Raw genomic sequence first — 18,507 nt, forward strand, 5'->3', positions numbered from 1 at the left:
GAGAGATGAATTTTAGGGCAATTGGGGCCGTTATGATATTGAGTGAACTCTGTTCAAAATTGGGCTTTCCATGTTTCGCATGGGTGCCAATTGTGTGCTTTGCAGGCCCACAAGGTGGACAAGAATGAGCATTCTTTGCCAAGCATGCCAGAACACGAAATTGCATGCAGATTGGATGAGTGACCCCCTGAATAGGAAGTCACAGCATGTCTTTAGCAGAAAGTCACAACCGGCAAAATGAAAGACCACAAATTTGGCCTGACCAAAATATTCTATCAGCGAAGATAGAGTAATGGCTCTTCGAGTTATCATGAATCGATAAGTAGTCTGTTTGATTTCAATTGATTTGTTCACTTACCTTAATCCAAAGATGAGGTTTTATTCATCGGTCTTGCTGGAATGGTTGAAAAAGTGTACCCTAAACCGACGCACCAACAGTCTCAACCCGGAAGTGACTAATTTTGAGGGTGTGTGCTTCAAAAACCTCACAAAAGTATGATTTTCTCTCATCACAGATAGAATTGAATATTTCAGATCGATTATCAGGCTGCTATTATATGTCAGGACTATGCTGAAATTGACATTGCACATGTTGCATTGGAAACTATCGGTTTAATGGGGATTGATGTCATGAAAGATGTGGTCAAAAATGCCACAAAGTTCCTGTACAAAATGTATATGTGCATTTGTACAGTGAATAATATGTAAAGTCAAGGACTTAGTGAGCCCCCCTTTAGGTCGGGGGAGCTCCCCCGAACCCCCCTACGAGCATATGTTAAGTGCAAGCTCTAACAACTACAGCTGTTACAATGGGGGGACACCCCCCAAACCCCCCTCCGTCGACATAGGTTTTTACCAGTGCGTTGGGGGGAAGCTCCCCCCAAACCCCCCTGGTGGACAGTCAACTAGCCCTTCTGTGTCATACTGCTGGAGGGGGGGGTGCGATGGGACCATCCATATAGTTCCTTCCGACACATTTTTGTTTTGGTAATGTAATACATTGTGATTGTCCTTATTCACGGGAATCGGGCGTTTCCAGTGATATACGACACAAATAGGTTGTCCTCATGCATTCACTTTGGAAACGCATTTTAAAATAGATGTTACGTCCTGTTAATGGGGCACGTCATCATCGCGTACATTTGGGAAAAACTCCCTAACGAGACCGGAGCAGACGGCTGAAAGTAGTTTAATTATTGGCCGCTAGGGTGCAGAATGTCGCTCACCCGAATTTTTCACGCAACTTTTGCTAAATAGAGCTAGTTCTAGTTTGTGATTCATTTTGATACTTCAGATTTGGGCAGAAGACCAATATAACTTAGTCGTCAGTGTGGTTTTAAGCTGGAAAAACGTATTTGTTTTTCTTAAAGTGCCTTTTTTGGACGGGTGTGTGCGATTGTTTTGTTTTTATGTCACGTGACCTCGATCATGTCGACACAAAATTGAAATAAACCACCCTTTTCTGTCATTATTTAGGACGGATATTTCTCTAATAAAAATATTAATATAATTGGCCAATTTCTTAGGCATATGATGTAGCGAATTCCCATGAAGATTTAAATTAATTTAAATTAATTTCAACCAATGGGATAGCAACCACCACCGGAAGATCGCGGAGAAATCGGTAAACTCAACGGAGTTAATTCAGAAAAATACCAAAAAAAATTGTTTGTAGGATATACAATAGTTACTCTCTTTATTTCTCATCAAATCAGTATATACTCCCACACACACGTGTATCTTAAGAGCCCCTCCTAAAGGGGGGCTTACTAACACTAGAGGGAGGCAGCTGGCTGCAGTTGCAGGGGTAGAAATGTTTGTGTATAGGATGCAGATAGTTTTAGAGGGCAGTGGCATGGTGAGGTGGGAGAGGGGATGGGATCAGGAGTATTTTCTTCCAGAAACACCCCTGCTAAACAGATCTCCATAATGCCAGGAGACCCCCATTCAATCGTGCACCCGCCCTGTTCCAGATTTTGAACACCAATGGTCTGCCTTCTCTAAAGGAGAATTTTTCAATGCATGAACTTAATGAAGATGATTTTAAAGTTTTTCTCAGCAATTTCAATAGTTTTTCGTTTGAGAGTGGAGGTACATCACTGACACACAGGAAAGGTCCCCCATGTAATTTTTTTTCTTTGCAGATGTGGAAAGCTGGCGTTGAAGTGTCCGTCTCATCGAATAAGGATGATGATGATGATTGGGAAACTGATCCAGATTTTGTGGTATGAATCCAAAGAAAAAAATGATGAAATGAAAAGACAAAAACTGAAAAATTGACTATAGAATATACTTGCAGAATTGATTATAGAATATACTTGATTATCAATGATAAAATAAATTAAGGCTCATACAATGATGTTCAAGAATGAAAAATATGTTTCAAAATATCTATTACCCTGACTGTATTTTCAAAAACAGCTTCATACAGTGTTCCAAAAAAACAAGGTGGTGCATTTCCTATTTTTCGAGCTGTTGTGTTTGTAATTTGATATGATATGTATCATTTTAGGTCTCTTTCCCAATTAGATATTTGTTATTTAATTTTCAGAATGATGTGTCTGAGAAGGAGCAGCGATGGGGAGCCAAAACTGTTGAGGGATCAGGACATCAAGCGGCTTTTGAGTAAGTTTGGATGTGCAGGTTTGATTGTATCTGTCGACCAAAAGACATTTTCAGAAGTATATGAAATGTTCTTGTTCTTGGGCTGCTGTGTAAAAACTACTAGGCCGATTCAGTTTGTTTATTTTCCTTACTTGGATTTCAGTATGGGTGACTTCAGAGAAGGTGTGAAGAAAGATGACAAAGACTTCAAGAAAAAGGAGCTGGAGTCGGGTCCCAAAGCATCCTATGGATATGGAGGACAGTTTGGAGTTCAGAAGGATAGGATGGACAACGTATGTATGACAAGGCTCCGGCTATAAGGGATTGCCTTCCAGGTGGCTTGGTTGTTATCATAATAGCTATTTTGTCTTTCATACAACCATTGCAATAGGTACATAGAGAAACCAAAGTTTTCATGTCAAGGTCGTTCCTTGTTGCTGCTCCACCTCTGCCGCTGTTAAAGTAACGGCAACAGAAAGTTGTGACATAAATAATTGACATTGGCCTATTAACTAGCAACCATATCTGAACTAAAGTCCTTTTTTCATTGGTCATGTCACTTTTTAGTCCAGTGATCTAGAATTAGATGCAGGCCAAATTAATTATTTCCAGTTCACCCATAAGTTGTAAAACTTAGCACAAACAGGTTGTATGTCGAACAAAGTTGCCCCTTATCAAAATGGTGGTTTATGGCCATGGGAAGGAACTGTGGTATTTGCTTGCATGAATGGAATGTTTGAGCTGAGTTTGAAGTTTGCCCAAATCATGCTGTCCCAGTTCTAGCTTGGGTCGTTGTGTATTTTTATTTACCTATTTTGACATGATTGGTTATAATATTAAGATTTATTGATGGTTATTTATACTGGCTCGATTTTAGCCAATTTGGGAAACAAATGACCTACTAGTCAATATCAATAACACCAAAGACTGCTAAAACAGTACAATTCCTTTTCCATGGATTCCAGATGTGTAATTTCAAGCCCTAGTTACCATGTTGTCATGTTGCATGGCTTGTTTAGAGTATGCCTATTGGTTTCAAGTTAGTGTTGTCCTCCTTGTCATTATCATTCACGTAGATAAATGTAAGTTCAAAATTTCTTCACTGCTGGTAGAGGCATGTAGATCTGGATGAACGGTATCAATTCAGTAGAGTTTGAATCGAGAGCGCGCCCTTCAAAAACATTGTTTTCATTATTACATGGCATTTATTTTCAGTTTGCATCATCAATTCATTTGAGTTTGTTCGACTAAATAAAATTGTGGTTTTTGGAAGCATGGCTGATTGGCCCATACAATGCCTAACAGTGCTTGGGTCCTCAACACTTTTGGTGTTCTCAACCTGTCTGGTGTTCTCAACACTTTTGGTGTCCTCAACACTTTTGGTGTTCTCAACACTTTTGGTGTTTATAGGACGGAGGAGATATCCAATGCTGCCATTTCTGCTGTATGCCTGTGCATTTAACCACAACACTGCTGGAGTTTATGGGTCATTTCATAAACACTGCTGCTGGTGTTAGGAATTTGGTTGTAGCAGTGTCTACTAATCCCCCATTGATATCTTCAGAGCGCTGTGGGACATGATTACCAGGCGGGTTTAGCTAAGCATGCGAGTCAGACAGATGCGGCCAAGGGGTTTGGGGGAAAATATGGTGTACAAACAGGACGCAAGGATAAGGTATGATATGAGCTGTGGAGTTCAGAAGGTTCCCCCAGTCTCTGCAAAATATTTAGAAAGGAATAAGTATGTTATAAGAAGTGGAATCTGGCCTTGTTTTCTTTCAATTGAACTGGACTTTTTGGCAAGGGATGGCCTGGATTTTGCGTAGTAGCATTTATGTGGTGCGTCCAACAACACACAACAGTTGTCGAGTGCGATGAATATTATCTCTCAGGCAGGCGCTGATAAATTTTGAAATTTTGTGATGAAATGCCTTATTTTGCTTCACACAACAAATGTAGTAGAAATTTATTTAGGCGAATGAAATTATGGCTGTGTAGTTAGTTCACTTGTTGTTGTGATTTTCTTGGTAAATCTTTACCCCTGCAGCGTTTTATTCCCAGGTTAAAGGGTTTATCTTGACATACTTTTCCATTGAATTTTGGTGATGAGAAGGTTTGCATTTGATATATGGGCGTTAAATGGTTGATTGATCTAGGTTTCTCTACTTATGAGAACGTCCTTTGTCCAGATAGCCCTTTGATATCCTTTTGTTGTCATTAGCTGTAAGACAGGCTCAGTCCTCCCTTTTTGTTTAAATGTAGACCAGTAATCATTTCATCATTGTCATACATATGGGCTCATAGTCCAAACTGAAGCCTCTGCCAAATAGCTTAGAATAGATTTTTGAAGTTTTTTTCAATGAGCTTACTTGGACTTGTACGTAATGTTTAAAGCACCCCGAAAACAAACAATTGTTATTGCGATAAACGTCACAGCGATAAGTGATGAAATGATCAGGTAAAAGAAGTTATCACTGGGTTTGATCAAGGCTGCAACAAGTACAATCTTAGAGTATCAATGTTTTTTAGGCCCACATTTGTGTGGCACTTAAGATGACTAGTAACCTAGGTTTTATCTACTTCTTATTATGAATTGCTTTAAACTTCCAGGCTGCTGTTGGTTGGGACCACGTGGAGAAAGCTGCACAGCATGAGTCACAAAAAGGTAGAGTATGCTACACCCCTGTGTTGGTGGAGGCCTTGTAGAAGCGGCTGCAGTCCAGACACAATGACATGCTTGCGCTATAATTGATGTCATAGACATCGTATTACCAGGATTACTTGAGAAAGACAGGGGCTTAGGGGTATTGGGGTGCTGTTTGTGGAAATAATGGACCTAAAGGGAGACGTAGGCAACAAGAGCCCAAATATATTTGGAAATCCTGAAAGCTAAGTGTCCAGGGGAGAGATAGAGCTGTTCTTTCTGGCATGTCTTTATTGATAAAAAAACAACACTACAACGTTGTAAAGGCGACGTTTCGGATATTTTGAATCCTTTTTCAAAGTCTAATGTACAGACAGGAAATATATGTTTATATACAAGTACAACAGAAGACGTGAGGATGATGACGGACGTCATTAAAAACTAGGACTCCCTGTCCACGTGTCTATTTGTTGATATCTAAAATAAACAAAGTCATTGATTGGCCGGAGGGCAGGGGTCAAAGGTGAAGGCACTGTTGAGTTTACGCTTCGGGAGTTTCCGGAGTATCTCCGAGTCCGAAGTCACGTGATGTGATTGACAAGATGGCGGATCAGGTACAAAGTAAATGATGCGAAAGTGCATATAAAAATGATAATAAAATCATGAATATGGGAGAGATAGTGCATTAAACGCCATCGGGACGACTACGGGAAGTAAGTATTATGCACAGTGTTCAATTACAGAGACCAGTTGGTTCATTATGTTTAGACCAAGAGGTCTGGCGGACCGAAGTGTATAGATCCAGTAAGACTCGCGTTCTAGCAGACGATTTTCGTTGCATGCGCTATGGGGAGTTTTTCTAGTCCGTAGACTTTCTGGCATGTCTTTGTCATGTTAGTTTGTGCAGTAAGGCAGTCATTCACTGTACAGTATTATTAAAAATGCTAATTAACTCTGACCGGTTTCGACCTGTAGTCTTTGTCAAGGAGAAAATAAACCAAGTTATTGTTACTTTCCTCTTCCAGACCATTCGAAAGGCTTTGGCGGTAAATATGGCGTACAAAAAGATCGCGTTGATAAATCTGCCGAGTCGTGGGATTACCAGGCAAAGCTGGCTGAGCATGAATCACAAAAGGGTAGGTCCATTTTGAGTTAGGCAAGCTTTGCAGGTTGGATCCAGGATGCTGGGCATACCCTCTTGTTGAAAAGAAGATGCTGTGTCCTTAGTTCTGTTCAAATTTTGTTAGATCTCCATGATCTAGCCAAAAAACATTTTTGATTTTCCATTTTTGATTAAAATTAGCAGCACCATCTTAGAAAATACTATAATAAACCATGAAATCTTGGCAATGCTAAAAGATCGCAAATTTGCTCATTTTCAAATGGCGATAGACTAATTATCCAATTTGCTACCATTTGCTAATTTGCTGCTCATCATTTTTGCAGACCACTCGAAAGGATTCGGTGGCAAGTTTGGTGTCCAGACTGATCGTCAGGATAAGTCGGCCACTGGTTGGGAATACCAGGCCAAGCTTGAAGCTCATGAGTCACAAAAAGGTGAGATGATTATTTTTATGAAAATTTTTTTTTTCTTGTTACCAGTATGTAAGTTAAGTAGGCATAGTTTGAGGAATTGGTACCTCGCTGCTGTAGATGTGAAGTGTTACTAATACTGGGAAAAAAATAACCCAATAATTGCAAACAAAAAGACACTATTCCTCATTGGGCCATTTTGTAGTCATTTTGTGGTACAGCTTTATCAAAGGAAATTGTGCTCATGCTCATTAAGTTGAATTTCCTCATTGAATATAATGGAACTAAAAATGAGGTTTCAGTCTGTAGAATTCCTCTTTCGGAATGTATCCTGTCCTTTAACCCATTTTGCAAGTCCACCTTTTTCACCGCTCTAGTTGTACGCATTTCAGACTATTCAAAAGGTTTCGGAGGTCGGTACGGCCTTCAGACGGACAGACAGGACAAGTCTGCTGTCGGCTGGGATTACCGTGTCAGGCTCGAGAAACACGAGTCGCAGATAGGTAATGGCGGAACCCTGCCGTTATTTTCCTCAGCTTCGGTATTGTCACTTGTTGCAACGGCCTTCTTGCATGTTGCTTTAAATGTGAAGTCACTCACAGGAGTTGTAATAGAGATAATTTATGTTAAATCCATTTCGCCTGCAATTTAGGTCTGATGGAATTCTCAGCATGTTTCCATTTCAGGATTTGCCAAATGAAATATCCTTTCTTTTGTTTTTGCATGCCCATACACCCAGTTCTGAAGAAAAAAACCAAAGAAACTTGCAATGAAATGAAATTTCTATTCGATCCCATGACCCAAATCATCTGTTTTTAAAATGTTCAAGCATGGCTCAGTATACTGCTCAATGTTGTCTCCATATTTGTTTTCTTAAATTTTGTTTGTAAATCTGTCTCTGTTAATGAGCTAGTTGCTAACTGCATCCATTAGGGGGTGCATCACATGTACCTTTTCAGGCCTCATGAAGAGGTCGGTTTTGACACCAGAAAAGCGATGTATATGGTAAAACGACCACGGCAAAACCGATCACGTCTTGTGAGATCCCATGCGTCGTTGTGATTTGCTGGCACTGTGTGCTCGTACTTCGTGATGTCGTGTGACGTCAATTACATCATCAGTGCTGTTGTCATTATGATGTTCGCTCGGGCCTTAAAAAGGTACTCGGTTGGCTGCCCTACAGGTATTCATCAAAGACTGCTAACCCATTGCCACATTTTGTTGGCAATATTTTGTTCGGGCGTCATACTCATGATAGTCTTGATATCAAACCTTTGTTCGTGAAACCAGTTCTTTATTTCATTCAAATTTTCAAAATTCCAACTTTGCGATTTTGTAGGAGATATTGCAACTGAAAAACACTGTGAACATGTATCTCTATAACAATTTGTGAGGGCGTACCTGATATTCCTTTTGAGACATTTCAATCAATTTTATCACTATTTTCAGGCTGTATTATGGGAAGTTAGATTTCAGCCAGGATTTCAGGTGTGAATCTTAATCCATGTTTTCATGTTGCAATATTTTTGATAATCTGATCGTTCATATTTTTCTTTTCGTAGATTATGCAAAGGGATTTGGCGGGAAGTATGGCGTCCAATCAGATCGTGTCGACAAGTCCGCCCTTGGTTACGAACACCAGGAGAAGTTACAGCAGCACGAGTCACAACTTGGTAAATATCGTGATACACCAATCAACAAGTTTGATGACCCTAGACAGGCACTCTGAGCCCTAACTCAAGGCTGTCACTTTGAGATTTTACACTCAATTTTGCCCCAAATTGAGATTTTTCACTAGTTTTGGCTGCTCTTCTGTCATAATTAGGTCTCCATGATTGTGCTGGTGAAGTAGAATCTGTAAGAAATCTTTTTTATGTTGTGGAGCACAACATAAAAAAGATCTTTCTTGTACAAATCTTAGTTGACTTTGGCTGGATGTTTACGTTTACATTTCGAACACACTGACTGACAACACTGACTGACAAAAGAAAACAACCACAAGGTAATATAGTTCATAATCATGATTAATATTTCACAATTTCAGATCATTCGAAGGGCTTTGGTGGTAAATATGGCGTCCAGAAAGATCGTCAAGACAAGTCTGCTGTTGGATACGAAAACACAGAAAAGTTACAGCAACATTCATCTCAAACAGGTAGGCAAAATCAACACTTATTGTTCAGCGTTTATTGGCTTGCTAGCAAGTCCTACTCTGGGAAGTGCGAGACCGCTGGCACCAAAACAAGGCGCTGTGTTTAATACATGCAAAATTGCATTCGATTGGTGTCAGATGTGGTGTCTTAAATAAAGTGACTTGCTTTAGGCCACACGTGGTGTGAAATGTCCTTGTTAGGTATTAAACTCATGATTTATTTGGAAAATGAACCAGACACCTTACCCATCCTCCCATTGCAGGTCATTTGATCATTACTTTTTGAAACGATCTTGGGCTTGCTGCATTAACCACTGGGTGAGTCACCCTTGAAATTAACACCAAAATTTACAATTTCTCTGTTGACGTTTTTTCAGATCATTCCAAAGGCTTTGGTGGTAAATACGGTGTCCAAACAGATAGGGTGGATAAATCCTCCAAGGGATGGAGCGAAGGACAGACGACAGATCTACACTCCTCGCAGACAGACCAAAGCAAGGGTTTTGGTGGCAAGTTTGGCGTTCAAAAGGATCGCCAGGATAAATCTGCAGCTGGCTTTGAAGACCAGGGAAAGATCGGGACGAATTATGTGCCAGCAAAGCCACAAGGAAGTTAGTCATTATTTCTTTATTCCTGGGTGCACATGAGACTGAATTCAGAGCAATGGGATCTTTCTTTTGTACTCAATTTGGTTGTTGGCTGGAGCATACTAATTGCAGTGGCTTAGTGGTCAATCCATCTTGTCAGTTCAAAGATTCGAGGCCAGTTAGTACCTAAGAGGTACCAAATCCAGATTTGAATTAGAGGTGTGGCACCAGTAACCCTTGATTATCCTTTCAACAGTCGCAATATTTGTGTATCTGTAGGTTCACAAGGTGCTAAGAACCTGCGGGCGAGGTTTGAGAACATGGCGGCAGGGGCTGACGAGGAGGCGAAGAGGAAGGCAGAAGAGGAACGAACGAGGAGGCAAGCCGTCGAGAAGAAAGAGAAGGAGGAATGGAAAAAACGAGAAGAGGTCTGCAATATATCTGTAATTCATGAATTCACATTGAGTATTTCAGCATGCTTTGGTACCTGCTGGCTTCTGAAGACCACTTTTGATAGTACAGTAATGTAAATTAGGGTAGGCCTACTTGATATGTACAATGAACTCATCTGTAAGCCTCTGTGTTTGGGCTGCTTCTACCATACTTGATTGCCACCTCTCAGCTGGGAAGTATCACCATTTTGTAATCTGTGCTAACAGCCCAGTTGGACTGGTGAGCATGCATTGACGGGACAGGCCGTTGCTGATGTGAAGAGGCAATTGTTGGCAATGAACCGTGTTAAAACGAGCACCTGTAGTTTTCTGTTTGAAGATGTAATTGTAACGCGTAACGGCATCTCCAGAAATATTGATGAGCATGAAGTACTTACTTATAAACAAATCTACTGACACACAAGTTTACATCTTGATGCTTTGATTTTTTTAAATATCGAGGGTTATGTCTTCAGGAACGACAAGCCAAACTTGCTGAACAAGAACCAGAAGAAGAAGAAGAGGAAGAACCAGCACCCCGAGAACCATCACCAGAGCCAGTGCGACAGCCTCCTGTACGTCTGCCTGAAGTGGTGCCGCAGCCAGAACCAGTGCGGCAACCGTCGCCCGAACCGGAACCACAATACGAAGATGCAGCATACCTGCAGACAGATTATGAGCCAGAAGATACGTATGCTGAGGTTGATGTAGCACCGGCGGTACCGCAGCAGGATTACGAGGATGATGATGAAATGTACCAGGATGTGAAGGGAGAGATTGTTGAAGCTGCTGAAGCTGCAAGTTCAATGACTGCGATAGCGTTGTATGACTATCAAGCAGGTAGGTCAATGGTGAAAAACAGTGGAACCACCACATGGATAGGATCTCCTAGTGCATCCTGCAATGCATTACTGTGTTATGCACAAGAAAGCTACCTGGATGAGTCATTGCAAACTGACCGGTTCAGATTCCACATCTGTAACAAAAAAGTTAGTTGCATTGGTGCGAAATCGACTTGGTTCTGTCTCTACCAGCATGGGTGTATCAAATAGAGCTTTGTAAGATTCAGGACTTTAACGATTGTTATTCTCAGAAACAATGGTCGAAATATACAACATGATGTTTTCGTTTTTGTCCCATTTCTGTTCAAAGTGGCGATGGAAGTTCCTGTTGCAGGGTGCAAGATGACTGTGCAGATTTGTACTAATGTAGCTAATCAACAGAATGTTCCCTTAAAAAAGCAACAAAAAAAAAATATCTATTTAAACGTTTTTTTTAGCTGATGAAGACGAGCTGACGTTTGATCCGGAAGATGTGATAACGAATATTGAAATGGTTTGTATTTCTTATATAAAAGAACACCGTGGGTACATAATGACATAGATCTATGTCTGTCGTGCCTAACTGTTCTGTGCCCAATTGCGTAGACCTCCGTTATCAAACAGGGAGGTCTTATCAACTGTGGCAATCTTCTCTTTGAAACACTGTACTCTTTACAAACTCGGTCCGACAAGCTGATTCTGAAACAAAGCATTGTGACTGCTTCCCTCTGCGCACTCTGTACGGGTTTGCATCAACATTCATAAAATTTGATCTTCTAGCAACTTTAAAATGTTTCCCCTTTCAAATGATCACATTTGTTGTTGTGAAGTTCCTCCAAGAAAGTCATGAAAAGCAGACACTAAAAATGTCATTTATTTTGAGTGGGAACCCGGAAGAAGTGAATAATTGGTCTCACATTGTTCTCGCTGCACTTTCTCAGACAATTTTTGCTGACTAACCTCTTTTCCATTCAGATTGATGAAGGATGGTGGTCTGGCGAATGCCATGGCAAACGAGGTCTCTTCCCTGCAAATTATGTCGAGTTAAAAGAGTGAGAAAGAAGAACAGTGACATTATTAGGGATATTCCAGGGACATTCCATTTCTACAGGACATTATGCATGCAGATTAATGCGACTTACCAAATTTGTGAATGAAAATTTCTACTCATGAATATGCAATTGTGATAGTGAATTGCATGAAATGTGAGATGATTTCAATCTTTATGAAGAACTAGCAGCAAATTGTTTTGTCATTCTGTGGAGGATCCAGAAATTTGGGGTAGAAGGTATGGCCCCATCAGGAGAGCTGCATCCCCTCCTGAAACTCTTTCTTCCATGGATTTTATGTAGATAAAGAAGACAAAGTTTACTGAGATTCCCTGGATTTGAATGATAAACTGTAAACCTGCATGAGTATTTTTAGGAAGTGTTTGTGATATACCTGTAAAATTTCAAATAGTAGCTGAAATCCAAGATACTCTGATCCGATATTCATTTCCAAGGCACGTACATGTACTTACAGAGTGATGGTGGTGGTGGAATCGAAGATGACATGACCCACATGTAGCATACTTCGTTGTCGATGAAAGAATGGCAGACTGCAGGTCAAAAACAATGTTGCTGCAACTAGCTCTTAAAGCTGACTGGTCAAATATTCTTACCCTTGTAAGGACGATGTTGAGCATTGGGAAATTCGTGATGTGCATTCAAATCTTCTACTGAATAGAGCCATTTCCCCAATCAAAAGTACCATACTGTAGAATGTCCTCGTTTTCGATTGTGCATTGGGGGGAAATGGCTTCATTTCTGTGTGATCTGTTTCAGCCTTCACTTGGAAAGCATATTTGACCCGTCAGCTTGAATGTTTTGAAATGCGAACCTGCTGGTATTTCACCTCTGTGTATGTGTATATAATTGTATAAAAAGAGTGGACAGTCTCTACGCATGTAAATTGCAGCTTTTGTATATCAGGTGTCTGCTCAATTTTGTAAACCGATAAATTAGAATTAGAAGTTAGATTAATAGTTAATCGGAACGCTCCTGATATTACCTTCGTAAGTGGGTAAGCTTATCGTAATATGCCATATGATATTTCATAAAATTTCATAGAAGTCCTGGTTCAAGGGAAGAATGCAGATTTAGTACATTATTTTAAAAATTTTCGTCGATTTTCTTCATATTGTATCAAAGTTCAAGTCTGAACAAAAGAAAAAATTCCTGATGATAGTTGGCTAGTCCTATTTTGAGATTACTCATTTGGAATTCGTGACTTCGCATTGACCTGAAGTACAGATCACAGCAGTGAATGGCTGCCTCAGTCTTTGGTTAACCACTTCTCTTCATTAGGCCAATGTTTTGGTGTAACATGTAATAACAAAGACTCGGGTACACCCAGATTTTGGTCTGACGTCGTCATGATGCAATGTACTCCGAAAATAACACAGTGCTTGACATTATGTCATTGCCGCAAATGATGCTGTAGAAACCCGTGGCCAACCGAATGATGTTGCAGAACGTCTCCTGGTGAAGTGGTAATTCCTTGCCCTTACGTGTATGCGATGTCGTTTTTTATTTTGGATAATTCATACAAAAGGTGGTGCTATAACATGCCAGTCATGTAATCGGTGTCATTTTGAGTCGAGATCTCTTTGTTTATTCATGTACCGTAGATCTCTCCTTTAACGCCGTGTGATGGCCTTATTTTGTCAATTTCAGGTGAGGTGAATACACCCAGTTTAAATGATACATGTACGTTCCTTTGTGTGCATGCATAGATCATGTACGTTCATAGATCATGTACGTTCCTTTGTGTGTATGCATAGATCATGTACGTTCATAGATCATGTACGTTCCTTTGTGTGTATGCATAGATCATGTACGTTCATAGATCATGTACGTTCCTTTGTGTGTATGCATAGATCATGTACGTTCATAGATCATGTATGTTCCTTTGTGTCTATGCATAGATCATGTACGTTCATAGATCGTCTACGTTCCTTTGTGTGTATGCATAGGTCGTTTCTATATGGCCCGCTAGAAATGATGGTAATGAGCATGGCAGTAGTTCAGTTATATTTCAAGTCAATGCAATGAGACTTGGCAAATACTGTTAACAGCCAAATTTCCACAGGCATTTGTTTTCACGATTGGATTTCAATGTGTTTTATATTAAAAACATGTCCTCAGTTATGTGCGATATGTGACAGCGTGCTAATCATAGTAAAAATAATGCAGAATAGCATTCCGCGATGATGAGGTCACTGCCGCTGCTGCCCTCTATTTCCCCATTGCTGAATTACAGGCAATGTCGGACAAACATGCGGTTTCGTAATGGATTCAGGCTTTCTAACTAGGGCAGTTAGATTCAATCTAGCATATGTCCGAGTGTTGGAAATACTACATAATTGTTCTGAATATTTCTCTCTCTGACTCTATGGTATCATTCATGCTAACAACAATGCAGGGTCAAAGATAATTGACTTTGAAATAAGCTCAAATGCATAGAAATAAGTGTCGATGTCCGACTGTCACGTGACTAAAACGTCATCAATATCTTATGCAAATGACCTTGTGAGCTATAAATAGTAACTTCGCGGAATGCTATTATGATATTTCTGTATAAATGACGTTGCGGGAAAGAGGTATACTGTGTGCTGAGATATCCATAACTTAACAATAAACTATGAAGTATTTTACAGCAGGTCTTCTTGTTTGTTCATTTTATTGTTAAACCAATCATGATATTAGATATTGTCGTTTGTACATTTGATGGTACTGACTTCAGGTCTTTTATCGATAAATTTCACTAAGTGTTTTCTGACTTATGACTTACTTGTACTGGCTCCCGGTGAAGCAGCGTGTCATTTTCAAGGTCCTCCTGATGTGTTTCAAGGTGGTCCGGGGTTATGCACCTGCATACCTGAGCCTCAAACATGTTGAGAGGCAGCGTGTCACCAGGTCATCTAATGACACGTCATTGGCGTGTATGCGGATAAAGACAGGATTCGGTGACCGCTGCTTCTCATCATGTGGTCCCCGGTTGTGGAATGCCCTACCGGAGCACATCAGGGGGGCGGACGCGCTGCTTGCTTTTAAACGACTCCTAAAATCCTGGCTGTTCGAGGAAGCATTTCTTGGTGGGGAGGTAGCGCCTTGAGCAGGTTTACCTGGAGTTTGGCGCTCTATAAGACATTGTTTATTGATTGATTGATTATGAGGGTCGATATCACAATATGGGAGACCAGTCAAGTCCAGTGGCATAGTGCTTAATGAGGAGGTTGTGGATTGAAGCGGGGCAGGAACGCCACTGTTCCATCTTTGATTCCTCGAGCAAGAGACTCGATCCTAAACTGCATCGGTTTTCAATTGAGGCCTAAAGCTGAGACTCCTTGTACCCAGATGCCAGGACAGACGAAAGACCCCACAAAATGAGAAGCTTGCAATGGACTCTGCCAGTGGCCGATAATTACGAGGCCAATAAGGGGAAGAGATGAGAAATCTTGATCTGCACTCCGGGACCTTCCTGTTGGGTCCACAAAAAAAAGGCCCCCCCTCAATCAACTGGCTAAACAGGGTGCGGCAAACGGGGGGGGGGGGGACTCCCCCAATGCACTGGCTGAAACATTTCGGAAGTACGGGGGTGGGGGGGGGGGGGGCTCCCCCATGTCAAACAGCTGTGTGAGTTCACTAAGACGGACAAAATGGGGACGATTCATCCACCTCATTCATCCACCTCAGATAGCGCAGAAGGCCTACCCAGGATACTGGGTTGAACCTTATTAATTTTGCATGCTCTGCAAGAAGTTTGTTATCAGGGCAGGAGTTGCATAGGGTGCAATTTCAAAGTGTCCTTTTGAATTAGCCCAGATAGCAAAGAATTTGGGCCCAATATGGGTATTTGAATGGGTAATACGGGTCCCATATGCCATGTTTGGGTCCAATGTATGTTACGTATAGGCAAATATAGGCACATTTTGCATGTGGGTTTCATATGGGGACCAAGTGGGCAGATGTGGGCTTACTGTCATGTGTCACATGGGGGGCACACATGGGAATTATCACATGGGCAACCTGGGCTGATTGTTCAGGTCAATTAATTAATTACGTTGTAATTATTATGCCCAAAATCAATTAATGAAAATAAAGATTAGGGTAATATCAACCAAACAAGTGGAAAGGAAGTGTAAGTTAATTGATTGATTCTGGTTACTAGACTCAAAATTAATTCAAGTGTTTCAGAATGCAAACCATGGGCACAAAACATCACAGAAACATCAGATCCTAAATCTTTTCACAAGTTGCTAGTGGTGGTTTGCCAATGAAGACATCAAGGCTCACTCCAGATATTTTACCCCTTACACCCTGCAGAGAGGTGAGTGTCCAACTCATTTCACTCAGGGGTTGCTGGTAGAAACTGGCGCAGTTAGGGTTTTTTATTCAGAAGCACGACCTCGTGCTGGAGGTTAGGCCTACACTGTAAAACTGTAGAGAGGAATTAGCTCTAAAGGCCAATGTACAGCCGTTGACACATATCATATGAAAATAATTTTATAAGAAAATGCCATTCAATGAACCCAAAAGGAAATCCATGTAAAACCTACATATGCCCAGTTTGCCCACATGGTCCACATCCGAAAACACGGGTGCATATTCCACATGGGGTCTGGGTGGGCAAAAGTGGGGCCCACATTTGCCCACTTGGGACCCACATTAATTGCCCACACGGGTACCCATATGGCTGCCCACACTTGCCCATGTATTAGCCATATGGGGCCCATAAATTTTGCTATCTGCGAGAGTGTTAGGTAGTCTTCTGATAACGACAAGGGACAATATATGTGCTGATGTTGGAAAGACCAAGATCCAGGAGATGTTTACACGAGCTGGCCCTTGGTAAGTCGGTCTCCGGTTGTCATGTATAACAACTTCCTTGTTCAGAAAAGCACCCGGCGATATCTGGCGGCAAATGACGAAGCAAGATACAATTTGTAAGGTCTCCTCCCTGGTTGTGACTGTCACAGAGCTAATTGTGCCTCTTTGTGCTCCTGGTCCTCAGAAAGACCATGACACTTGTGTTGTGTAATCGGTTGTGAAGTTGTCACAACCTCCTTCCCCTGACAGAACTCTTACAACTGAAGACTCACAGAAAAGTAAAGGCAAGAATAATATTTTACAATTTTCTTCTACATTGATCTTCTGAACATCACATGGTTGCAAAAATTACAGGTTCATTTCAAAATATGAAGTTGTATTAAAACAGAGTAACTCATAAATCAAAGTACACTTTTCAATTGAGACAACTCCAATACATGTCCTGGTCCCAGACTGTGACTGAGACGGAATGGTCAGGTAGTGCACGAAGGGTCCGAGCTAGGCATCACGGAGCGAGTTAGTCCAAGGTTGTGACGGAAGTGTGTCTTTGTCTGATACACATCCTGGACCAATGCTGTGACTCAGACAGAATGGTCATTTCACAGCAGGACATGGGTGAGTTGAGACGGAGTGTGTCTTAGGCTGTGACTGAGACAAAATGGTCTGGTGGTGCAGCAAATTTCACAGCTTGGCAACATGGGCTGAACTACAGTCTGCAGGCATGGCAGGAGGGGAAAACAAGAGGCTAAATACATTGAACCAAGTTTCATTATTCTTTACACTTGTTCAAGAAATACATTTACGCTCGTCTTAAGATTTGTGCAATCCACCTGCAGTGAGGTTCGGTGATACAGATTTTACTTTCCAGTACATTTTAGCACAGGTACTTTTACTGATGAACACAAGTGACAAAGCGCAAGTGATCTTGTATTCTTGTATTACCGTTTGTTTTCCTATGGGCAGAGTAATCCGTTTGACACTCATCTTCTTTTCGTCACTTTCATAGTACATGTATAAAACTAAGATATATATACATGTATATATGATACCGTCATTGGATGCCAAGTGTTTAACAGTTCCTTTATCATCATCGGATGCGCATCAGATATGCCACAAGATTTACAGTTCCCTTACTTTCAACGTCGCCGGAGATAGTCCAGCTGCTAAGCTCCCAAAAAGGCAAGAATTGTGCATTTTAATGGGGAAAATTTGACATTTGGCAGGGTGGTAGAACAACCCCTAGGGGTCATTTATCGATTAAGACCCTAATTTTTTACGCCCCCTGGCGGTCGCCATCTTGATATCCAATATGGCCGCCATTTCTGGCCCGTTTCCTGCAATATCTCGGAATCTATTGCACGTACGGGTATAATTTTGACGGCTTACCCTAGGTTTTCAGGTATGACGAATTCAACGGAACCAATGAAAATGCCGTCGAAGCTGGTGCTTTAATTTACCAAGATTTGTAAATAATTTCGTCTTTACCCCCAGCCCACCTATAGATTGTACCAGTATTAGGCCTACTTAAAAGAATTGCGAATACAATAAAAGGAACGTGGCGAGGCTGTCAGTCACTTTGACCTTGACTATGCATGCTGTAAATATCATGTAGTTTCTTTAATGAAATAAACTTCCAAGAGCTGAATTCCGAGTTGGTTGTTTCTGGTGTGCAACAGACACTTCTTGCGGTGACGGTGTAGAAGTTTAAAATGTCCCTGGATAGAATGTCCGGGGAGCGAAGGATTCTCTTAGCTTTGGCGGGAATGGCCTCCACAGATAGAACCATATCATAATCTGTCAGAATACAATAGGACTGGGCACGTTTTCCATGAGTACGGTTTCCTCCTCTACACCGTACGGCC

The 18,507-nt window shown here is 41.1% G+C and overlaps 1 protein-coding gene across 3 annotated transcripts; it reads left to right on the forward strand.

Annotated features, from left to right (window-relative positions):
- The first annotated feature begins 437 nt into the window (after positions 1–437).
- On the forward strand, positions 438–14,469 carry LOC135487515 (src substrate cortactin-like). 3 transcript variants are annotated; one of them, XM_064771267.1, is made up of 16 exons: positions 438–467; positions 2,145–2,225; positions 2,552–2,625; positions 2,768–2,897; positions 4,169–4,279; positions 5,215–5,269; positions 6,274–6,384; positions 6,695–6,805; positions 7,174–7,284; positions 8,344–8,454; positions 8,826–8,936; positions 9,311–9,544; positions 9,800–9,948; positions 10,428–10,791; positions 11,231–11,286; positions 11,748–14,469. In XM_064771267.1, the coding sequence occupies exons 2-16, from the start codon at positions 2,145–2,147 to the stop codon at positions 11,826–11,828; spliced, it is 1,890 nt and encodes a 629-aa protein (XP_064627337.1). In that variant the 5' UTR covers positions 438–467; the 3' UTR covers positions 11,829–14,469. The 3 variants fall into 3 exon arrangements, with proteins under 3 accessions (XP_064627337.1, XP_064627336.1, XP_064627338.1); XM_064771266.1 differs by having other exon boundaries at positions 452–493; XM_064771268.1 differs by lacking the exon at positions 7,174–7,284 and having other exon boundaries at positions 452–493.
- Positions 14,470–18,507: the final 4,038 nt, after the last annotated feature.

Source organism: Lineus longissimus, chromosome 5 (assembly GCF_910592395.1).
Source record: "Lineus longissimus chromosome 5, tnLinLong1.2, whole genome shotgun sequence".
Lineage (NCBI taxonomy): Eukaryota > Metazoa > Nemertea > Pilidiophora > Heteronemertea > Lineidae > Lineus > Lineus longissimus.